At 42.9% G+C, this 25,472-nt stretch overlaps 1 protein-coding gene across 2 annotated transcripts in view; it reads left to right on the top strand.

Moving 5' to 3' along the window:
* The window catches only part of ANXA4 (annexin A4), a 74,881-nt gene that overhangs the window by 36,574 nt on the left and 12,835 nt on the right, over positions 1–25,472 (top strand). For both annotated transcript variants that reach the window (XM_019970451.2, XM_070798919.1), the window contains exons 3-8: positions 4,793–4,880; positions 10,286–10,380; positions 13,455–13,568; positions 14,399–14,489; positions 15,823–15,902; positions 18,023–18,079. In XM_019970451.2, coding sequence (XP_019826010.1) covers positions 4,793–4,880; positions 10,286–10,380; positions 13,455–13,568; positions 14,399–14,489; positions 15,823–15,902; positions 18,023–18,079 — 525 coding nt within the window. The remainder of the gene's footprint in view (positions 1–4,792; positions 4,881–10,285; positions 10,381–13,454; positions 13,569–14,398; positions 14,490–15,822; positions 15,903–18,022; positions 18,080–25,472) is intronic.

The following is a 25,472-nucleotide window of genomic DNA, read 5'->3' on the forward strand; positions in this document are numbered from 1 at the left end:
AAGCAAGAGAGTTCCAGAAAAACATCTATTTCTGCTTTATTGATTATGTCAAAGCCTTTGACTGTGTGGATCACAATAAACTGTGGAAAATTCTGAAAGAGATGGGAATACCAGACCACCTGATCTGCCTCTTGAGAAACCTGTGTGCAGGTCAGGAAGCAACAGTTAGAACTGGACATGGAACAACAGACTGGTTCCAAATAAGAAAAGGAGTACGTCAAGGCTGTATTTTGTCACCCTGCTTATTTAACTTATATGCAGAGTACATCATGAGAAATGCTGGGCTGGATGAAGCACAAGCTGGAATCAAGATTGCCGGAAGAAATATCAATCACCTCAGATATGCAGATGATACCACACTTATTGCAGAAAGCAAAGAAGAACTTAAGAGCCTCTTGCTGAAAGTGAAAGAGGAGAGTGAAAAAGTTGGCTTAAAACTCAACATTCAGAAAATGAAGATCATGGCATCTGGTCCCATCACTTCATGGCAAGTAGATGGGGAAACAGTGGAAACAGTGACAGACTTTATTTTTTGGGGTTCCAAAATCACTGCAGATGGTGACTGCAGCCATGAAATTAAAAGATGTTTGCTTCTTAAAAGAAAAGCTATGACAAACCTAGACAGCATATTAAAAAACAGAGACATTACTTTGCCAACAAAGGTCCATCTAGTCAAAGCTATGGTTTCTCCAGTAGTCATGTATGGATGTGAGAGTTGGACTATAAAGAAAGCTGAGCACTAAAAAATTGGTGCTTTTGAACTGTGGTGTTAGAGAAGACTCTTGAGAGTCCCTTGGACTGCAAGGAGATCAAACCAGTCCATCCTAAAGGAAATCAGTCCTGAATATTCATTGGAAGGACTGATGCTGAAGCTGAAACTCCAATACTTTGGCCATCTGATTCGAAGAGCTGACTCATTGGAAAAGACCCTGATGCTGGGAAAGATTGAGGGCAGGAGAAGAAGGGGACGATAGAGGATGAGATGGTTGGATGGGATCACTGATTCGATGGACATGAGTTTGAGCAAGCTCCGAGAGTTGGTGATGGACAGGGAAGCCGGGTGTGCTACGGTCCATGGGGTCACAAAGAGTCGGACATTACTGAGTAACTGAATTGAACTCAAGTTACCGTAATTTCCTATGCTTTGTTCATTCACTAATTTTTTTCATCTATTTTATATTGAATAATATGTATTTCTCTACGCCGCCTCACATACATTATGCTAAGTCACTTCAGTCATGTCTGACCCTTTGCAACCCCATGGACTGTAGCCCACCAGGCTTTCCTGTGAGATTCCCCAGGCAAGAATACTGAGTGGGTTGCCATTTCCTCCTCCAGGGGATCTTCCCAACCTAGGGATTGAACCTGAGTCTGTCTCCTGCATTGGTAGGTAGGCAAGGTCTTTACCACTAGTGCCATCTGGGAAGCCCTTATGCTGCTGCTAAGTTGCTTCAGTCGTGTCCAACTCTGTGCGACCCCATAGACGGCAGCCCATTAGGCTCCCCTGTCCCTGGGATTCTCCAGGCAAGAACACTGGAGTGGGTTGCCATTTCCTTCTCCAATGCATGAAAGTGAACGGTGAAAGTGAAGTCGCTCAGTCGAGTCCGACTCTTAGCGACCCCATGGACTGTGGCCCACCAGGCTCCTCCGTCCATGGGATTTTCCAGGCAAGAGAGCTGGAGTGGGGTGCCATTGCCTTCTCTGGAAGCCCTTATAAATAACATCAATTTAAAAATAGCATTAATAATTTAGTAAATACATTAGAAATACTCAGGGCACCTTGATCTTAATCAGTACATTATCTCTAAGTCAGAATTCAATTAAATGGTTCCTACTGGTCACTAACCCATGTTTTTCTTGTTGACATTTTTAGTTTTTAGTATGTATTTGCAGAATCTACTAGTCTCTACTAACTTTTTATCCCTCTTACACATCAGAGTGTGTCTCACTTTAAGGCGTGATGATTTCTGGTGATGCTAATCCTCACCTTCAGTATCTAGAGCTGCTATCTCCTCCTCATGATGCCCCCTCCTTCCCTCTGCCACTCCGTCAGGCTTCTGTCTCCTCCATTCCACTGCTGAAGCTCTTGTCAGGGTCACCAGGACCTTCCATGTTCGCAGATCTGACCATTGTTTCTGTACCCTCTGCCCACACCTACCTTAGCAGGCACTGACCTCTCCCTCCTTCGTCAGCCTCTGGACAACACACAGTCCTGGTTTTCCTTTTATTGGCCCCTCAAGGGCAAGTCCTTCTTGGCCATCCATTTGGGTCCTTCTCTGCTAACACTGCTGCTAGAGAGGTCTAGGCTTGTCCTAGGACCCCTGTTCTTCAGTTTCTCCCCAGGTCATTTTGTCTGCTACCATCCAAACGCTGATATGTCCTAAATGTATTACTGGAGACTTGCTCTCTAGATGTACGTTGTACAGCCAGCCATTCTAGACTCCATTTGGATGTTTAACGAACATCCCAAACTTAACGTTTTGAAAATAGAATTTCTAAATCCCTCTCCTCACTGCCATCTCAAATCTGGTAGTCTCCAGCTTTCCCCATCTGCGTAAATGATACCACTCTCTACTTGGCTGCTTAAGGAAATGATTTAGAGTTACATTTGCTTCTTTTCTTTCCTCACCTCCCACATCAGTCCATCAGCAAATTCTGCCTCCTTTCCTCCAAAACATGTGCTAAGTCTTTCTGTGTCCATTTTTGCTATCTCACCCTCGTTTACCATCATATCCCTGGATCTTGGCCCAGATTCTCAACTGGTCTCTGTATCTCCATACAGTAGCTCAAGTGATCTTTTAAATATATAAATCAGATAATCTCCTCCATCCCTTTGCTAAAGACCTGCCAGTGGCTCATAACACATTTAGAATAAAATAGAAAATCCTCACCGACTTTGTGCTCCCCTGGAAGCTCAGATGGTAAAGAGTCTACCTGCAATGCGGGACACCCGGGTTTAATCCCTGGGTCAGGAAGATCCCCTGGAGAAGGAAATGGCAACCCACTCCAGTATTCTCGTCTGGAAAATCCCATGGACAGAGGAACCTGATGGGCTACCGTCCGTGGGGTTGCAAAGAGTTAGATACTACTGAGCCACTAACACCTTTCACTTCTCACCAGCTTGTGAAGACTCATTCTGCCCTCGTCATGTCTCTTATTTTATTATGGAAAAGTGTAAACACATACAAAAGCAGATTGAATAATAAAAAGAACCCTTTTGTACCTATAATTATTATTAACTCATGGTAAACAATTATTATACAATCATAACTCATATAATTAATAATATTATATTATTATTACTATTCATTCATGGTCAACCTGTTTCTTCTGTGTCTCCACTTCCCCCAACCTGTAATTTTGAAGCAAATTCCAATCATCTTATCCTCTCATCTGTAAACTCTTTCAATGTGTATAAGATTCGACTCCTAAAAAAAATGTAAGCACAAAGACATTATTACACCTAAAAATGTTAACATTAATTGCTTAATGGCATCAAATATCAAGTCCATGTACAGGGCTTCCCAGGTGGCTCAGTGGTAAAGGATCCTCCTGCCATTGCAGGAGACATGGGTTCAATCCCTGGGTCAGGGAAATTCCCTGGAGAAGGAAATGGCAACTCACTCCAGTGTTCTTGCCTGGGAAATCCCTCGGACAGAGGAGCCTGGTGGTCTATGGTCCGTGGGGTCACAAAGAGTCGAACAAAACTGAGCAACTGAACAGCAGCAGCAGCATGTTCTGTTACATGTAATTGGTAGCGTTGGAATGCAAGCCTCTGGAACCAACTACCCCTCTACATTCATCACCCCACTTTTATGTAAGGTGGTATCTATTTCCCTCCCTTTCTTGGAAAAGGAGCAAAGTGGCCTAAATTTGATACCCTAAATGCCGTTATGAAAAAGGAACAAATTCAAGTAGGCAATTAATATAAAAGCATCCATCTTACTTTAAAAAAATTGTCCAATTACCTCATAAATGTCATTTTCTTTTTTACTATTTGATTCAGGATCCCAATAAGGTTTACCCATTTTGATTATTGAAATGCATTTTAAATCTCTTTCCCCTCCAAGTTATATTTCCCCTCCATTTCTCTCTTTTCTGATTCTTCTTGCAATTTGTTTGTTAAAGAACCTAGAGCATTCGTCAAGTAGTGTTGCTCACAGTCTGGATTGTGCTGATGACAGCCCTGTTGTGTGGGCCAACATTTTCCTCCTCCTCTTCTTGATCATAAATTGGTGTTTGACCCAAGAGGCTTGATTGGATTCGGGTTTGATTTCCCACTTTCTGGGGAGACAAGATTACTTCACAGGTAGTGGTGTCACTATCTTAGCCCTCCCCAGCTTGCCCTCCAGCTCGAGTCCCACTGGCCTCTGTTCCACTCCTCCGTCAGAAGCCAGCTCCAGCTCAGGGCCTCAGCTGTTACCTCTGCCTGCCACACTTTCCCCCGGATCTTTGCATAGTCAGCTGCTTCCTGTCACTCAGACCTCAGCCTGAACGCCGCTCCTCAGGGCAGCCCCTCACAACCTCTCTCTGCGCTGTAGCCCCTTTCACCTTGGGCTGCCTGGCGGAATGTTTATTTATTGGCTTCTTTACTGTCTACCTCTGGCCGAACTTGAACATCAGCCGCAAGGGAACAAGAGCCTCATCTCTCCCAGTCACTGCTGTATCCCCTCCCCGGACGAATGTCTGGCCCCTGGTGGGTGCTTAGCAAACGTTTGTCATGCGAGATACCACCGTGCTGGTAGGAAGGCGCCTCTTGGTCACATCTTTCTGTCTTTCTTTGTGCACTCAGGCAGCCAAGGGAGGCACTGTCAAAGCCGCTTCAGGCTTCAACGCTGCCGAAGATGCCCAGACCCTGAGGAAGGCCATGAAAGGGCTTGGTAAGTGTCCCACTGGCGGTGAACATCCCCTGTGTGTCCCACATCCCAGAGTCGCCCAGAGGGTGTTGTGTCCACAAGCAAATCTGTGTCTCACTCTAAGAAAACACAGTGGGGACAAGGTGACTTTTCAAGACAAGCTGGAAGAGAGAGCTTTTACTATAGACTTTTAAATGTGATAAACTCATTCTGAACTTCCCCAGTTAATTTCATTCCAGCATTATTTGAGAAATGTATTTGTCTTGTAGTTAACCCAGGCATGGATGTTGTGCCAGAAGGTTAACAAAGCATTTTGACAAATATTATGTGAATGGGTAGATAAAATAATCCCGTGATACAATGAGAGCAGCTGGTGCAGTTGTTATTCTTGCCCCATTTTATAGACGGGAAACTGAGACTCAGATAAGTTATGTGATAAGATACCGAGTAAGTGGAGCTGAACCTTGAGTCACGAACAAAGAACCCTTCCTAAGCTGGGGCCTGCCAACTCTAAGTCCACGTTCTTTCCCTTGAGTCAGGCCCTGGGGTTTTTTGCTCCTGTGACAGGCGTGGCTGGGACAGTACCCCCGGGCAGTGTGTAGGACTTTATGTGAGAAGGTTGTGTGCATGTGACTAGAAGGGCTTATCTTCCAGTGCACCGACCTCTGGGAGCTCCCTAGGGCCAAGGCCTCCCTCCAGGTGGACATAGCCATGCCCGGCACTGCAGGTTCCACTGACCTAGACCCTCCTTCCAGACTTACCTGAGTGGACATTTGGCCAGAGAAGTGCTCTCTGTTTCATACCTGCTATTTAAAATCTCCTTAAGATTTGGCTAAAGACATTTGACCATGAGGCGTTATTTCCCAGTTTTTCTATCCGCACAGAATTCATCTTGCTCAGGCCCAATACTACTAGCAGCAACAATAACCATTATTAAGCTCTACTATGTGTCAGGCATGATGTGTTGCATAGATTATGTTTTAATTCTGACAGCAGCTTGTTTTACTAATGAGAAAGTTAAGGTTTAGTGAGATCAGCTAACTTGCCCAAGGTCTCTGGAGCAGGATGTGTTTGTTAAAGTCAGGATCCTAGGCAAGTCCAGGCATTCTGACTCTGGAAGTGGAGCTTAAGCCGCTGTACTATCCTGCTGCTTACCCTCGAATAGGACATTGCCTTGAATCTATCTTCTCATTTTCCCTTTTTCATAAATAAAATGGAAAAAGTACTTGGCCTACTCGTTTTTCAAGTGTATCCTAATTCTTTGGTGGATAGCAAGAGCTCTGTAATTTGGAACATAGACCACATGACATTCGGAATTCTCAGAGTCAGGAGGCATTCGATACCACCAACCATTTTCAGTGCCTGCTGTGTGGGCCAATGCGAGAAAGACAGTCAGGAGACAAGGACCATAAACCTAATCCTGTGGTCCAATCATCCAGGGATGCTAGGCGGTAAAGGCATTCATGGAAATACGATCAGTTAGTAATATGATAGGGACGGAGGGGCACAAGATCCCATTAGGAGTCAGAGGGATCACATTTCATTTAGGGGCATCAGGCAAAACTTCTTGGAGGATATAGAAATTGAGATGGGCCTTGGGAGATGAGTTTATTCGATAAATAGACAAGAGAGAATGTGTTTCAGGTGAATGGAGCTGCATGAGCAAAGCATGGGATGAAAGTGAGCATCGCCCTGTTTTGCATTTTAGCTGAGGCCTCAGGAAGTCAAGATAAATACATGGCTTGTGGCAGGAATGTACTGGCAAAGTAGGTGTTGGCTGATTAGGAGACTTCTGGGAAGGCAGGAGCCATAGAGGGGTCCTAGGGTACTGCTGACATGGAGGCTGACCCAGAGGCATAGCCCAGCAAACAAATGCCAGAATCAGGATGCTAGATGGAGGGGGTTAGGGAGACAATAACCCATAGGTTGGTATGGTAAGGAGGTTAGGAGAACAGAGTACAGTATAGTCGGGTCAAGTACAGGAATTCAAGAACAAAGTCTCTGGATTTGGCTGCCTGTATGCTTTTATGCGGGGTCTGCCCTGGTGGCTCAGAGGTTAAAGCCTCTGCCTGCAATGCGGGAGACCTGGGTTATGTGGATATTTACAATAGTGAATGGGGTGCTATTGAGGGTCCCAAAGGCCAGACTCCAGAGCTTGTACTAAATCCAACAGGTGGTGGGGAGCCATCATGTATCCTAAGCAGAGGAAAGACACTGTGAGAGTTTGTCCTTTTAGGAAAATGAATCTGGCAGGACTCTGGAAAGACCGATTAGGAGGTAAGACTACTAGAGGTAAACTTTATAGTTATCTAAGAAGAAACCCTGAACTGGAGTGGTCGTGGTAGGAATTAAAAAGAGAGGACAGATGCAGAAAGGATTTTAGAGCTAGATTTTGCATATTCAAGAACTCTGAATGTGAAGGAAGAGAGCAGTTTAAATAATCAAAGCTATTTTGAGGATTCAAGTCTAACATACCAGAAGAAGGGTAGTGCCTTTCACAGAAATGGGGTAAAAAAGCAAAAGGTGATGAACCTTCTCCCCTCAGCTGAAAAAGAGTTCTGGAAAAAGGATGGTTGTATCTATTCAGTTCAGTTCAGTTGCTCAGTCGTGACTGACTCTTTGTGACCCCATGGACTGCAGCACACCAGGCTTCCCTGTCCATCACCAACTTCCGGAGCTTACTCAAACTCATGTCCATCAAGTCAGTGATGCCATCCAACTGTCTATCCTCTGTCGTCCCCTTCTCCTCCCACCTTCAATCTTTCACAGCATCAGGGTCTTTTCCAGTGAATCAGTTCTTCGCATGAGGTGACCCAAAGTATTGGAGTTTCAGCTTCAGCATCAGTCCTTCCAATGAATATCAGGACTGATTTCCTTTAGGACTGACTGGTTTGCTCTCCTTGCAATCCAAGGGACTCTCAAGAGTCTTCTCCAACACCATAGTTCAAAAGCATCAATTCTTTGGCGCTCAGGTTTCTTTATAGTCCAACTCTCACATCCAAACATGACTACTGGAAAAACCACAGCTTTGACTAGATGGACCTTTGTTGGCAAAGTAATATCTCTGCTTTTTAATATGCTATCTAGGTTGATCATAATTTCATGGCTACAATCACCATCTGCAGTGATTTTGGAACCCCAAAAAGTAAAGTCTGTCACTGTTTCCATTGTTTCCTCATTTGCCATGAAGTAATGGGACCAGATGCCATGATCTTAGTTTTCTGAATGTGGAGTTTTAAGCCAACTTTTTCACTCTGCTCTTTCACTTTCATCAAGAGGCTCTTAAGTTGTTCTTCACTTCCTGCCATAAGGATGGTATCCTCTGCATATCTGAGGTTGTATCTATTATCCTCTTATAAAAAAAAAGAACAGAGAATAGATTCCTAAAGTATGTAAACTTAAAATTCTATAGCTTCCTCTCTACACCTCATATTTTTGTAGATCTGTAATTTTGCAAAGAATGTATGTATTTTTCATTTCTCCCTGAAATATTTAAATAGACTCTCCTCTGTAGCTCATCACAACTCCCCATATAGTATAAACAATAAAAAAGATTGAACACTCACCCTTCATATATGAACATCCAGGTGTGACTAAGATGAGGGGCAAATTTGAAGGATCAGAATAAAGTCTCTCTGTAAAAGCTGCTGCAAAAAAAAACCAGACAAGCAAAATTTATGACATTTTTAATTTGAATTCATAGTGGAAAAGTTTGGTAGGATAATGCATCATGGGAATTCATGGGCGGTTATAAAAAGTTTCACATCAATAAAGAAGATGTTGTACATATATACGATGGAATATTGCTCAGCCACAAAATGAACAAAGTAATGCCATTTGCAGTGACATGGATGCAACTGGAAATTAACTAAGACAGAGAAAGACAAGTAACATATCAGTTAATGTGGAATCTAAAATATGGCACAAACGAACCTATCTACAAAACATACTTGAAGACATAGAGAACAGACTTGTGGTTGCCAAGGAGGAGGCAGGGAGAGATGGATTGGGAGTTTGGGGTCGGTAGATGCAAAAAAGTATTGCAATTTAGAGCGGATAAACAACAAGGCCCTAATGTATAACACAGAGAACTATATTGAATGTCCTGTGATAAACCATAATGGAAAAGAATAATTTTTGAAATGTATATATGTGTAAAAAAAAAAAAAAGGAAAATGAGTTGGTTTCTATAACATTTGCACAGGGCTTCCCAGGTGGCCCAGTGGTAAAGAATTTGCCTGTCAATGCAGGAGATGCAAGAGACGAGGGTTTCATCCCTGGGTCAGGAAGATTTCCTGGAGGAGGAAATGGCAATCCACTCCAGTATTCTTGCCTGGAAAATTCCATGGACAAAGGACCCTGACAGGCTACAGTCCATGGGGCCGCAAAGAGTTGGACATGACTGAACAACTGAGCACATACACACACACCGTGACATTTGCAACAACAAAAAGTTCAAATGACTTTTTTTTTTTCCCCCAGGAAAAAAGAGCACAAAAGTCTATTTTTATTTATTGTAAACATTTCCAAAAGATAAGAAGTAGTCTACCATAAGAATCACTCAAATGAAAACTTTTAATAAAGTTAAAAAATGTTCTAATCAGAGATCAGAAAAGAGAGCTTGGAAAAGAAAAACACAATTATAGATCTTAAAAAGGAGTAGATACTATCAGCTGCCAATTTAAACCCTATGAAGTGCCAAATGGTGAATTTTGAAAATGAATTTGAACTGTTTCAAAACTCAGAGAAGATAATTAAGAGATAAAAGTGAGGAGCGAAAGGTAAGAACATGGATGATAAATATGGGTGATCCAAAGACTCTGAGAATTCCAGAGAAGGGGAAACGTGTGATCCTGGTCAACACGTACTGACTGTTAGCAAGCACTGGGCATTGTGCTAAGTAATGCACTGGTTTGTTTTATTTAACACTTCCAGCAGCCCTGGTAGGAAAGTACTGTGATCGTGCACGTTTATAGATAAGGAAACTAAAGCTCAGAGACCTCAACTCTTTTGTCTAGTGGTAAATAACTACTGGGGCTTCCCTGGTGCCTCGGTGGTTAAGAATCCACCTGCCAGTGCAGGAAATGCAAGAGACAAGGGATTGATCCCTGGGTCAAAAAATCCCCTGGAGGAGGAAATGGCAACCCACTCCAGTATTCTTGCCTTGAAAATTCCATGGACAGAGTAGCCTGGCAGGCTACAGTCCATAAGGTCGCGAAAGAGCTGGACATGACTTTGCAACTAAGCAACAGCAACATATAACTAAATCTAGTGTCTGTTTCCCTTCAAAATAGACAAACACTCCGAATAAGAACTTTTTTTCTTAGAAAGCTCTGTGTATGTGTTAGGGTTATGCCAGTGTCCTCAGAGGAACCCACATTCTCATTCCTCGCTCACATCGCATTCCCTCCCTGTCTCCTCTCCACCAGGCACAGATGAAGATGCCATCATCAACGTCCTGGCCTATCGCAGCACGGCCCAGCGCCAGGAAATCCGGACAGCCTACAAGACCACCATCGGCAGGGTAGGCCTGTGCTGTCCGCCTTGACGAGGGATCTGTCAGGCAACAGGGAAGCAGGGACCCCTTCCTACTTGGTTCCTGAAGCAGTGGCCCTTTGTTTTGGGTTTTTAAAACTTAATTTTTTATTGCTGTCTTTGGCTGTGTTGGGTCATCATTGCTGTGTGGGCTTTTCTCTAGTTGCGGCAAGGAGGGCTTTTCTCTAGTTGTCCTTCTCACTGCTGTGGCTTTTCCTATTTTGGAGCACAGGCTCTAGAGCACCCAGGCTTCAGGAGTTACGGTTCCGGGGCTCTAGAACACAGGCTCAATAGTTGTGGCACATGGGCTTAGTTGCTGCTCAGTGTGTGGGATCTTCCTGGACCAGGGATAGAAACCATGTCTCCTGCAGTGGCAGGCAGATTCTATACCACCAAGCCACTGGGGAAGCCCAGACATTTGTTCTTAAAAGATGGATCTTTTGCCTTTTTTAAAGATATTCTTGAAAACAAACAAACAGCTTCAACACATCCTAGAGTTCCTCCACTGTCCAAAGCCAGAAGTGATTTCACGGAGCTCTTGATTCACAAAGCTCAGGCTAAGTTCAGTTTCTTCCCACACAATTTCTTGCAGGGACCTAGTTGTGGGATGGACTCACTGCCCCTACCCGGCTCTGAAGCACCAGGCAGGGCTCTGCTTCCCATGTTCCTTCCCTCAAGCTGGTGGCTTCCTTTGGCCACTTGTGAACAAATTTCCTCCAAACTGATTAAAATATTAAATCCAGTTTGTTCTAAATAGGCTCTCCTAGGATTTAGGGTCTATTCTGACTCTTCTACGTAAACCCATTTGTGGTATATATTCATTCCTTTGAACGATCCTCAGTGAGGGTCACCCCCGCCAGTTATAGAATGGGATTCTGTGTGTGTGTGTGTGTGTGTGTGTGTATTTTATTGGCTTGTGCATTCAGAGGTGGTTCACTCACCATGTTTCCCTGAGGAACCCTGTCTCAGTTTCATTTCCAACAGCTCACTTACCAGAGTCATTCACCCGGTCTTATATCACTGAAAGCCTATCTGTGTGATTAGAGAATCTTTTTATTGAGTAAACGTTATCAGTGAGTGCCTCCAGGTCTCAGAGTGCTGTTAACTATGTGATAAGTATTTCTGTTCCTGGATAATTTATAAAAGCTAGTCAGATGAGGCTGTTTCCCAAAGATAGGCATTAAGCTGCTGGGCAGGACAGGCCTGGCTTAGCTCTTCTGGGGAGCATCTACATGCCAACCTTGGCTGGGCTCCAGCGGAGGACAAGATCCTACCCATAAGGTTGCTTGGACTATCTTCTGGGCATTTTAAAGTCTTCTCCATCCCCAAAGAAATTTAGTGAACATGCATGTGGTGCGTGAGCTAAAGTGTCGCCATGTATTTGGGGTTGATTTATTCAGCTTTAGAACTAAGCTGATCTGACAGCAGTTTGTTAAGGTGAGCAACCCTAACAGATTGACTGAATGCTAATTTATTTGTTCATTCATTTGTTTGATACATGTGGATTAACATAAAAATAGGTACAATAGATTAAAATATAGTGTTTGTGGACTCAAGTTTGTGAGAATCTGCGATCTGAACTTGAAAGCAAATCACCTCCTTACTAGTTAGTTGATCTTAAACAGGTTCTTAAACTCCCTGACATGTAGGAGGAAATGTGACTATAAATGTGTTTAGAATTTGGTCCTTTGTCCAAGTAATTATTACGTTTCTTTTTAACAATTGAGCCTTAAGAATTAATCATGAATGATTATAAGAATGCAACTAAATGCCTATTTAGAAGAATAGTAGAAAAATAGAAACAGGGTATTGATTAAAGAAATTGTATTACGTCCACATATAGAAATTTCTGTAGCTGTTAAAAATATTGTAGGTAAATACTGACTTGGAAATATATTCAGGGTGTGTTCATAAGTGAGCAAACACACTGATCTCGGGACCCCTTTGCCTTCTTAAATTATTGAAGACTTTTTTGTTTTTGCTGGTTACATCTATTAATATTGACGATATTAGAAATTAACACTGAGGATATTTAAAAATAAACATCTGTTAACTTATTTTAAAAACAATTAAAACTCATTGCATGCTAGCAAAAATAACAATTTCAGGAAAAATAGCTTTATATTCCAAAACAAAAAAAGTAGTAGTGAGATGATTGGCGTTGTTTTACATTTTCAAATCTCTTTCAGTTCAGTTCAGTTCAGTCGCTCAGTCGTGTCTGACTCATTGCAACCCCATGAATCGCAGCACGCCAGGCCTCCCTGTCCATCACCAACTCCCAGAGTTCACCCAAACTCATGTCCATTGAGTCGGTGATACCATCCAGCCATCTCGTCCTCTGTCATCTCCTTCTCCTCCTGCTCCCAATCCCTCCGAGCATCAGGGTCTTTTCCAATGAGTCAGCCCTTCTCATGAGGTGGCCAAAATATTGGAGTTTCAGCTTTAGCATCAGTCCTTCCAATGAACACCCAGGACTGATCTCCTTTAGGATGGACTGGTTGGATCTCCTTGCAGTCCAAGGGACTCTCAAGAGTCTTCTCCAACACCACAGTTCAAAAGCATCAATTCTTCAGCACTCAGCTTTCTTTATAGTCCAACTCTCACATCCATACATGACCACTGGAAAAACCATAGCCTTGACTAGACGGACCTTTGTTGGCAAAGTAATGTCTCTGCTGGTGTCTGCTTAACGCAAGACAGCTGGATTCTCATATGTGCTTCTGCATTCACCTTGTTGCGATACCTGGTGTTGGTTACAGTATGAAGAAAACCTGGTCTTGTACAAATAGGTAGTTGGGAAGGGGAGGAGTATTTTCATAGCCTTTTCACATAACTGTGGATCTGTAGACGTGTTGAGCAGGCTTTGGAAAGCTCCACTGGACAGCTGTGAGGGGATGAGGGTGTAATGTCAGATCCGAGCATCTTAGTGTTTTTATGAAGATGGTTTCGAGGACATGAGTCCCCTGAGAGGGTCTTGGAGACCTCAGGCATCCCTGGACATCACCGAGGGCAGCTGGTTTCTGTTACTGGAGCAGCTAAGCAGAGCACTTCCTTGTGTCCCAGGACCTGATGGACGACTTGAAGTCAGAACTGAGTGGCAACTTCGAGCAGGTGATCCTGGGGATGATGACACCCACGGTGCTGTACGATGTGCAGGAGCTGCGAAAGGCCATGAAGGTTCGTGCTCCTCTCCTCCTGCTCTTGGGGCTGGGGGTGCAAAGGCGGACTGCCTCCGGGCCTTCTCAAAAAGCCATGATAGAGGCCTGAGAATGTGGAGGAGGAGGGTGTAGGGGAAGGATTTTCCTTCATTTAAGACAACTTGAAAACAGGACATTACAGTCTAGCAACTGTAACTTCAAAGTTGTTTCCCCAAAAGTTAAGAAATTCTTTCTTCCCTGTGGCCCACTGGGGAGTGATTATACTTGTGGTTGTTGTGTAACTCCAGACAATTTCTTGCCATATCAGCTCCTTTTTTGAGATATGGAACTTTTGACTGACACCGTGAGTGCCTCTTGGGCTGCTGTCAGCTCAGAACCTGCCAAGAGTTCTCAGCCTCCCAAGATGCTAGAGCTACTGTGCCCTACGCCAGGCTCTGCCGATTTTTAGCAACCAAGTACAAAATTCAATTATGACTGCCCTCCTCCCTCACATCAATGAATACTCAGGCTCATGGAAGGTTCTGGGCTAGTCACTGGGAAACAGAGATAACAGCCTTTGCCAGAAGAAGATTCTGCCCTTCAAAGGAAAAGTACAGGGGAGACCAAGGCAAGACAAAACCCCCAGAGGGGGTTCCTAACCAACACCCAAAAACAGCTCATGAAATGTTTGTTATGACTAATAAACATGTTGGAATCTGGATAGGAAAGTTAAAAATGAGCAAATCCTATTCCTGGAACTAGGTGAGTTGTCTTTATTCTCTGCAGATTTCTGGTTATATTCCTCCTGTGTCTGGGACTCAACTTGGTAACCTGATTCATAACACCCTCTCCTCTGGCTTTTACATTTAGGGAGCTGGCACAGATGAAGGCTGCTTGATTGAGATCCTGGCCTCCCGGACACCCGAGGAGATCCGGCGCATAAACCAGACCTACCAGCTGCGTATGTAGCATCTTCCGGGGCCTTGGTGGAGGCCCTGTCCTCTGAGAAGTAGACTGGAGTGGGAGTTTACCCACTGAAACACTGACCACGAGGGAGCCTCAGCTACAAGCTCCGCTGTCAGGCAGATCCCTGTTGATCCAAATGACTGTTGGCTTTTCAAGACTTCTCAGGTGTACCTGCCTCTCTTCTTAGGCTATCCAGTGAAGTGTTTACTACCCTGAAAGCTGAAAAGCTGTTCTTTAGTATCAAGCAGAAATCAAAGGTGTTTATTCAAATGTGGTGGCACCACTGAATCTTAGCTTTCCAGGGAGTGCCCTGGAGGAGCAGTCTCCTCAATTTCTTACCTTCAGACTAGGCTGTAGGTCCCACAGCCACCTCCAGTGGCAAGACTCCCCTCTTAAAAATCTCCAGAGGAGCCTTTGAAAGAGGCATGCCTTTTTGACCTAAGAATATAATAAAACATGTCCAAAGGTTCAGGTCCCACAGTGTCATCTATATTAGCTAAAAATGTCCAGCAGAGTGGCTAAACAAAATTTGGCACATCCATACAACATAATTATCAAAATGTATATCGGAGGATGTTATTAAATTACAATGAGTGGTATGGTATATGGATAAGGGAAAAAGACAAATCATAAAATGAGATGCTGTGATCCCACTTCTTAAAGAAACAAAAATAATATGTGATGTGGGGAAAATGAGGAAGGATATTCACCAAAATGTTATCAGTGATTATTTCTGAGTGATTAAATGAGGTTTTGTTCACCGCCTCCCCATGCCCCCCCCCCCCCGCCCCTGCCACTTCATTTAACTCATTCAGTTTTTCCTAAGTTTTCCGTAATAAACGTACAGTTCAGTAGAAAGAAAACAAAACAATAAGAGTTTTTTGGTAGGTGTTCAGAGTGGGAGATTCGAAACCTGGGAGTCTGGTTCTAGCGCTGACTGCCTGTGGTCTTCTCCCTGTGGACAGCCCGCTGCTTGTCCCCAGACACAGGTTCAGAAGTTCTGCTCTGTGATCCCTCTGTCCTAGGGATCAGGACAGATCCCTAGACAGTAGGAACCACGAGAGGGGATTGCAGCCCCGCCTTTTCAACCCCCAATGTAAGCAACAAGGGCATGTTGTTTCTGCTCTAATCATTTATCTTCTGCTCTAATCATCCACTTCTCTTGACCATTTTACCAAGACCTTAGTTTTTCATCAGCTCTGTATGGGCTGAAGATGAGCTGCTTCAGTAATCAGGCTGGTCCAGGAGAGGACGGAAGACTCTGGGGTGTGACCTGGTGTTGGGCAGAGATCTTCACTCTGATGTCACTAATTTGACTCTCTTGCTAGAATATGGGCGGAGCCTTGAAGATGATATTCGCTCTGACACGTCATTCATGTTCCAGCGCGTGCTGGTGTCTCTGTCCGCTGTGAGTCGCTCCCACCTTTGATGGGGGTGGGGGGGGGTGGTTTATTGAGACGTTCACTCTCTACCCGCTCTTCCAGCCTTTCTCAACCTTTCAACCTCCCAAATGGGAATTTTTCCCTGTGTTTTTCTGAAGCCTTTCTGTTGTTTTATATTCTCTCCTTTAAAGACTCTAGCTAGTCATGCATCCCCATTTTTTCTCATTTATACATACAAGCACTTAATATATGCCATACAATCATTACTCAGCGCATTGAAAGTTAGGAATGTGGTTAAAAGGCAGTCTTGGGCTTTAAGAATTTATATTGTCAGAAGGGGATCTAGCAGGCCCATGTCTTGCTAAAATAAAAGCATGAAAGTATGTGCCAAAAAAGAGGCACAGAGTAGAAGAAAGGTTCAAGGAGAGATTTTGGTTGCCAAAGTAAAGAAAAGGCTTCATGGCCGAGGTGCTGGTTGAGAGAGGACTAGGAGGGTTGCTGGAATTTCAAGAGGCACAGATGTGTGGGGGTACGTTCCAGGCAGAAAGAACAGTGAGGACAAGACAAGGCATCAGGAAACACGGAGCGGGTTCAGGGAACAGTTGGCTGAGCCACTGGACTAGTAATTCTAGGAGCCAGGTGAGAAAATGAACCAGGGTCCCATGTTGGGGAGAGTTTGTGCTTTTTTCTGGAGAGCTGTGGGGAGCCTCTGAAGGTTTTGGAGCAGTCGAGTGATGTGATTGGAACTTCTTAGAAGAGTAATGTTATAGCAGTGTGTCCGATGAATTGAACCAGAGGATGGGAGCCCAGGCAGGAGGTTACCTTGGTATTCAAGATATTGTGAAGAAAGCAGGTTTGGGCCAGTGTGGGGGCAGGGATGCCAGAAAAGAGAGATGGATTTACAAGCATTTCACACAACTTCACAATTTTATCTTTAGGCCTGCCCTCCTTCCAGAGTGTGAGACTCATTTCTCACTGCCTTTTCCCTGTTTCCTTGTGGATATTCTGCCATCACCTCTGTCCACTGAGCCCTCCTAAACTATGCTTGAACTCATTTTGCCTCCAAACCAGCTCTTCTTCCTCCCTCATCTTTTTCTATTACTGTTGTTTCTGTTTTTCCAACAACCAAGGCAGAAGCCTGGAAAGCATCTCCAACTCCCACCTTGCTATGTCTCTGATGTTTACTTAATAATGCCAGCCTGCTTTTCTCTTCCTTTTATTTTATTTTTTTATTTTGGCTGTGCTGGGTCTTCTTTGTGGTGTGGAGCTCTTTGTTGTGGCATGCTGTCTTTCTCTGGTTGCAGTGTGCGGGCTTCCCTAGGTGTGGCACGGGGCCTAGAGCACACAAGCTCAGTAGTTGTGGCACTTGGGCTTAGTTGCTTCGCAGCATGTGGGATGTTAGTTCCCCAACCAGGGATTGAACCTGAGTCCCCTGCTTTGGAATGCAGATTCTTAACCAGTGGACCACCAGGGAAGTCCCAGCCAGCCTGCTTTTCTTCCTTCCTACCCATTTTTTCTTTTCCTCCCAGATTTATCACTGCAGAGCCATGCCTAGATTGTAGCATATTGGAATAGCCTAGTGATAAAATAATGTTACAAACCAGATAAAATAGCCCATTTTGCCACACTTTGGCATTCCTCTATCCTTCAGTCCCGCCCTCCTGGTGTTGGTGAGGGACAAGGCACTTTCGGGTGCTCCTCAGGCCCCTACTGTTGGCCCCAGAGTCTCTTGATTCTCCTCTTTTCCCAGCCTATGTGGCATAGTTGATCAGCATAAAGTTGCCAGTTAGGGAAATTTAAGTCAGCTGGCTGGGAAGACATGGGAATGGAGGAAGAGGAGGAAAAAGAGGGGTATGGTCCTGGAAGGAGCTCTCACCAGGCCATATTTGTCCTCCTGCTCCTTCAGCTGTCAGAGACACCCACACAGCATCAGGGAGCCATACCAGGCTTGCCCTCTGATCAGATCAGAGCCGTGGGAGTAACGCAAACACATTTGAAGACATCTGCCCTTTCTCCCTAAGCTACACTCATGGCCCTTCTGTCTAATTACCCTGTCCTTGGGTTCCCAGACATTCTATCTTACCAGAGCACCCAAATCTTCTTGGATCCTCTCTCAATCTCTGTGGTTTGTTTTTCTCATCCTCAGGGAGGCAGGGATGAAAGCAATTATCTGGATGATGCTCTCATGAGACAGGATGCCCAGGTTAGTAGAACTGCAGCTTCTTTCTTCTCTTTTGACAATAAGACAGGCCAAGTTGGTGGACATCTTCTTATATTTCAATGAATATTGGCCAGGCTGGAATTTGTTATGAAAAAAGATTCCCACAGGTGCCTTTAATAGCAGAAGTTTCTTGCAGAGATACCTGGGGCTTGGGGCTGGCTTGGGGCATCAGTATATAAGCATCCCTGGGTTCCAGATTTTCTAACATTGGGACCATGGTGTGGCTGCCCCCACAGAATCACGGAGTGTCTTCTGAATCACTAGGAGATAAAGGGACCTGCCTATGCTTTGTTGACCTCACCTTTTTACTTCCCCAAAGAGAACATTTAATACAACCTATGTAAAATGGGTAAAACTAATAACCAAACTCTAAGAGGCAGTTGCTTCCCTGGTATCCAGCCCGCTGATGCCTGCCCTGAAACCAACTAATGGTATTTTTACTGTGACCAGATAACACTAAAAATAATAACTAATAAAACCTAGTAAGGACCTGGTTTTGTCCTTACCAGGGGCTGAACACTGTTCAAAACTATATGAAGTATGTCACTGAATCCTTACAATAACCCTATGAACTAAGTATTGCTATTCCCATGTTATGGACAAGGAAACTGAGGCTCAGAGAAGTCAATATCTTGCTCAAGTTCCCATACATAATAAATGACAGAACCGGGATTTGAACCTAGGCAATCTGGATCTAGACTTTGTTAATCACTGTATGACCTCTGAGAGAGATTTGTCCCATTCAGGATGAGGGGCAGAGGATGAGATGGTTAGATCACATCACTGACTCAATGGACCTCAAGTTGAGCAAACTCCAGGAGATAGTAGAGAAGAGATGAGCCTGACATGCTACACTTCATGGGGTCGCAAAGAGTCAGACACAATTTAATGACTGAATGACAGTGAATCACTCAGAATTATATGGGAAAGAACCTTTTGCTTTCACTAGAAGTGAAAGGAATATATGAGTCCTAAGAGTTCTGATGACTCAGGGAGTCCCATCCCATAAGGAGATATAGGAAATTGACTTCAATCCAGAAGCTTTGAGGAAGGAGAAGGTATTGAAACTCTCAGATGCTTATGTGAATTTCAGCTACCTCTAGGAGAACATTTGGGGGCATGCTGGAAGGAACCTCCATAGCCCAGGTGAATCCTGAATTTAGTTTTTTAAGTTAATTTATTTATTTTAATTGGCGGCTAATTACTTTACAATATTGTACATTGACATGAATCAGCCATGGGTGTACATGTGTTCCCCATCCTGAATCCCTCTCCCACCTCCCTCCCCATCCCATCCCTCAGGGTCATCCCAGTGCACCAGCCCTGAGCACCCTGTCTCATGCATCGAACCTGGACTGGCGATCTGTTTCACATATGATAATATACATGTTTCAATGCTATTCTCTCAAATCATCCCACCCTCGCCTTCTCTCACAGAGTCCAAAAGACTGTTCTTTACATCTGTGTCTCTTTTGCTGTCTTGCATATAGGGGCATCATTACCATCTTTCTAAATTCCACATATATGCGTTTGTTTATATATATTGGTGTTTTTCTTTCTGACTTCATTCTGTATAATAGGCTCCAGTTTCATCCACCTCATTAGAACTGATTCAAATGAATTCTTTTTAATGGCTAAGTAATATTCCATTGTCTATATGTACCACAGCTTTCTTATCCTGAATCCTGAATTTAAATGAAGAGTTAGTGAGCAATTTATTCCTGAAACATTATATCCATTGTCACTTTTTTTGTGGGCTTGCCAGGTGCTAGGCATTGTGCTAACTACTTTACATTTTTTTCCTTATAATAAATCTATGAAGTAGGTGGAGAAGGCAATGGCACCCCACTCCAGTACTCTTGCCTGGAAAATTCCATGGACGGAGGAGCCTGGTAGGCTACAGTCCATGGGGCCACTAAGTTGGACACGACTGAGCGGCTTCACTTTCGCTTTTCACTTTCATGCATTGGAGAAGGAAGTGGCAACCCACTCCAGTGGTCTTGCCTGGAGAATCCCAGGGATGGGGCAGCCTGGTGGGCTGCCGTCTATGGGGTCACACAGAGTCGGACACGACTGAGGTGACTTAGCAGCAGCAGCAACAGCATAAAGTAGATATTACTTCTGTTTTATAGACTAGGAGACTGATTCTCAGATTTAAATAACTTGTATAAGATTACATAACTGATGGAATTGGGCTCTTTGACTCTAGATCTGTATGATTTTTTAAAACCATGCAATTCATATTACAAAGCTACAGTAATCAAAAGAGTATGGTATTGGCATTAAAACAGACATACAGATCAATGGAATAGAAAAGAAATCTGAGAAATAAACCTACACATGTATGGTCAATTAACTTATGAAAAAGGAGCCAAGAATATACAACAGGCAAAGGTAGTCTCTTCAATAAATTTTGTTGGGAAAACTGAATAGCCCTAAGCGAAAGAATGAACCAGAACTGACTACCTTACTCCGTACACAGCAATTCACTCAAAATGAATTAATGACTTCGAAGTAAAACCTGAAACCGTAAAGTTCCTAGAAGAAAACATAGGTGATAAGCTGCCTTACATGGGTCTCAGCAATGATTTTTTTAATCTGACGCTGAAAGCTAAAGCAACAAAAGTAAAAATAAACAAGTAGGACTGTATCAAACTAAAAAGCTTCTGCACAGCAAAAGAAACCGTCAACAAAATGAAAAGGCTACCTATTCAATGAGAGAAAATATTTGCAAATCATATATCTGATAAAAAGTTAATATCTAAAACATAAAAAGAATCTGTACAACTTAATAGAAGTAACCAAACAATGCAGTTTTAAAATGGGCAGAAGATCTGAATAGACATTTTTCCAAAGACATCCAGATGTCCAACAGACACATGAAATGATGCTCAACATCACTAGTCATCAGGGAAATGCAAGTCAAAACCACAATGAGATATCACCTCACTCCTGTCAGAATGGCTGTCATCAAAAAGACAACAAACAGCAAGTGTTGGCAAGGATGTGAAGAAAAGGCAACCTTTGTTCACTGTTGGTGGGAATGTAAATTGGTGCAGCCACTATGGAAAACAGTATGGAGTTTCCTCAAACAAAATAAAAATAGAACTACTTCATGATCCAGCAATTTCACTTCTTCTATCTGCCCCTCAAAAATGAAAACACTGACTCAAAAAGACATATGTACCACCTTATTCATAGGAGTATTATTTACAATAGCCAAGAAATAGAAACAATCTAAGAACCCCTCAGTAGATGAATGAAATAAATGATTGTGTATATGTACAGTAGGAGAATGCTCTCTACTCATAAAAAGAATGAAATCTTACCATGTGCAAAAATGTGGATGGATCTAGAGAGCTATATGCTACCTGAAATAAGCCAGAAAGAAAAAGACAAATACTATATAATCTCACTTGTATGTGAAGTTAAGCAACAACCAAGGAAAAATCAAGCTTATAGATACAGAGAACAGACTGGTGGTTGCCAGAGGCAGGGGTGGAGGTGGGCAAAATGGGTGAAGGAGGCCAAAAAGTACAGGCTCTGTTATGAAATAAAGAAGTCATGAGGGTGTAATGTACAGCATGGCAACTACAGGTAATAATACTGGGGGCTTCCCTGGCGGTCCAGTGGTTAAGACTCTGCTTTCACTGCAGCAGGCACAAGTTTGATCCCTGGTCGGGGAGCCAAGATCCTGCATGCTGCACGGTGCTGCCAAAAGTAAATAAACAAAATTGTGTTAAAAAAACAATAATGCTATATTGCATACTTGAAAGTTCCAAAGAGAATAGATCTTAAGAGTCCTTATCATAAGAAAAAATACTTTGTAATTATATATGGTACTAGATGGTAACTAGACTCATTGTGGGGGTCATTTTACAATGTATACAAATATAAAATTCTTATGTTCTATACCTGAAACTAACATAATGTTATGTCAATTATACGTAATTTTTAAAAAACACAACAAACCATGCAGTTCAACAAATACTTGGGAGTTCTTCAAGGAGCATAGTTCTCCTTGGAAGTGACCAGGTGAAAAGGTGCTTAACAACAAATATGGGCTGGGGGAAGTTGGAAGGACCAGAACTCATTTTTCTGTGTCCTCCAAGTCTTACAACGAAACAGGGAATTTAAGAACCACTCTCCAAGGTTTCCACTCTTCTTCCAAAATAAAACAGGAGGAAAATCTGATCAGCCTTTGTTCTTTAAGGTACATCAGCAAAGGGACATTTGGGTATTACAGAACTGGATTTTGGGGCAAGTAAATGAGTTTGTGATGAAAAGACTTACCAGGACAGGTGAAATTAGGTAGTAATTTATTATCAAAGGTAGAAAATTTTAAATATAGAGAAGCTAAACGTCCAATTTTATCAGTTCTTGAGATGAAAACTGCACTCAAGGAAATAACAGGTAGTGTTCAGAATTCCTACTTGAAAAATAAATGCATAATGTACTAAAAGCACATTGAAAATGCCCTTCAGAGCTTTTGTTAGAATATGGCACATATTTGATTCCCTTTGAAAAACAAACCAGGAAATACAAAAATAGAGAGAAATCTGCATCAAAACTGGAAACCGTGCCAGATGGGCAGCAAAGCTGGGCCAAGGATGCAGGAGTTATTCCTTCCCCAGAAAAGAGGTTCACACACACACACACACACATACACACACACACACTGCCCCCAGTGGAAATAGACAGAGTGGCTTCCTGCAAATGGGGAGACTCCTCAGGGAAGACTTGGGCTGTGTCTCAGCCACCTCCACTGGATTTGCAGCAAGTCCTCCTGATTGAAATTCATCCAGATGAAAAGTGAGGAGCTCAAAGAAGAATCCATTGCACCATGTTCTGTGGAGAAAACCAGGTCTGGATAAACTGCTTATCATTTCAAGATCAAAGATCATGAATATCCACTAATCTCAACTCAAATACTATATGGCCCGTGAAGAAACTGGGGCCCAAAGGGAGGCAAACAGGGGCTCACTTTAAGGAAGAGACAGATTTCAGATCGCTCTGGATCCTGACATATGTAAGAGAATGACAGATTTTAATTAACTAAACAAGAGCTTTTAAAAAAAAAAAAAAAAGATGCAATGAGAAAATAAAAGAGCTGAAAATGGAGCCGCATGAAAACAAGAAGGGATAAAGAGAAGGCTAGATGAGTGGAGGGGAAGTGTTCTTAGAAACAAGGAAAGGAGACTTCCCTGGTGGTCCAGTGGTTAAGAATCTGCCTTCCAATGCAGGGGACTCGGGTTCAGTCCCTGGTGGGAAACTAAAATCCCTCATGCCCAGGGGCAGCTAAGCCCGAGCACTGCGACTGTTGACCTTTGTGCTCTAGAGCCCGTGTGTCACAACTAAGACCTGATGCAGCCAAAAATAAATAAACATTCTAAAAGGAAACAAGGAAAGACAGAGTACACGTTTACTAGAAGCGGCACCGATCAGAACTGACATTGCACAAAACAGTCATTGTTGTCGAAGGCAATGCTGGAAATACCTCCAATTTTCAGGAAAAAGAAGACAATCACATACGATGAGGACTACAGAGGAAAGACAGTGGAGATTAGAATGTCAACAAGAAGGGTATGGACAGACTTGCCCTAATATATAGTTAAATGTATAATAAATGCACAAATGAATTAAAGCACGTGGTCCTGGTGTAAGATAGGGAGAAGTCAATGGGATAATTAGAAAGTCTAAGAGCAGAACCAAGCCTATGTGAGAATATACAGAAATACATACAGAATATATGCATTTCCAGTCAGTGAAGAAAGCACAGGTTACTCAGTGGAGTTGTGGAAAAATTGGGTGACCATTTGGGAAACAATAAAGTTAGATCCTGACTTTCACCTGACAGCATAATAAATTCCAAATAGATTGAAGTTTTTAGCATAAATAAAGTAAGCCATAAAAGTAGTATAAAATAGTTAAATATTATTTTTTAAATGTGGGACTGGGAAAGGATTTTGTATGCATTTTCTTTTAAGATAGAAACCATAAAGGAAAAGGATTGGTAGTTTGGCTAAATTTTAAAAAGAAAGAATTGTTTTACCAAACAATACTACAAACAAAATTAAAAATCAAATGATAGAATGGGGAGAAATTTCACCCTATGTATAGTAAGCTTAATATGAAAATATATAAGTAAACTACAGTTTCAATACTGTTATTGAAACTTACTCATATTTGTTCTGAATAAGAATGCCCCATTTCTTTTTTAAAAAAAAAAGACATTGGACATTAGCAGACAACTCAAAAAAAAAAAGAAAGAAAAGTAGAAATGGCAAATACACCAAAAAATGACCAACCTCACTGCTACTGCTAAGTCACTTCAGTCGTGTCCGACTCTGTGCCACCCCATAGACGGCAGCCCACCAGGCTCCCCCATCCCTGGGGTTCTCCAGGCAAGAACACTGGAGTGGGTTGCCATTTCCTTCTCCAATGCAAGAAAGTGAAAAGTGAAAGTGAAGTCGCTCAGTCGTGTCCGACTCTAGCGACCCAATGGACTGCAGCCCACCAGGCTCCACCATCCATGGGATTTTCCAGGCAAGAGTACTGGAGTGGGGTGCATTAAGATACCATTTTCTACCCATAACTAAAACTTTACCCTTTTCAAGTTAGTTTTTCTGGTATTTTACAAAAGTATCATTCTGTGACAGATGGAAAGTTCCATGTTTGCCACATGTTCCAGTTACAATTGCTGTATAATGAACCACCTCAAACTTAAAATGTCAGAGGTCTTAGCTGGGAAGACTTGAACAGCTAGAGGTGGCTCAAATGGCTGGGGGCAGGAGTCTCCATCACTTGTGTCTGGCGTCTGGGCTATGAACCGGGGCTCACCTCAGGCTTCGAAAAGGTCTCCTACCTGTGGCCTCTTCCGGTGGCGTGGGCTTCCCAGAGCATGACGGCTGCCTTTCAAGAGGGACCACATAGAAAGCCAGCATTCCGTGAGAACCAAAGCTGCCTGACTTTTATGACCTAGCCTCAGAAATCAGTGTCACTGCCACTGTATTGATTGAAGCAGTCACAAGCCTGCTGAGAACCAAATTTGAAAAACACTGAATTAGATAAACCTTTTGTGCCCTCCCAGCTTTAAAATTCCACAGTCCTCTGTATGGGAAAAAGAATCTAGAAAAGAGTGTATATATGTATAACTTATTCATTTTGCTAAACACCTGAAATTAACACAACATTGTAAATCAATTGTAAAATGATAAAATTCCATGGTTTTTTATGAGAACTGACTGAACTGAGAACTGACTCTTTAATCATGTGGCAGCAGAGAGGAAGGTGAAGAAACAGCTGAGTAGATGGAGGTAAGCCCAAGGAGCGACAAAATGTATCCGTGAAGGGTATTTTGAGAAATTTAACAAGC

The sequence above is a fragment of the Bos indicus genome, chromosome 11, assembly GCF_029378745.1.
Source record: "Bos indicus isolate NIAB-ARS_2022 breed Sahiwal x Tharparkar chromosome 11, NIAB-ARS_B.indTharparkar_mat_pri_1.0, whole genome shotgun sequence".
Classification (NCBI taxonomy): domain Eukaryota; kingdom Metazoa; phylum Chordata; class Mammalia; order Artiodactyla; family Bovidae; genus Bos; species Bos indicus.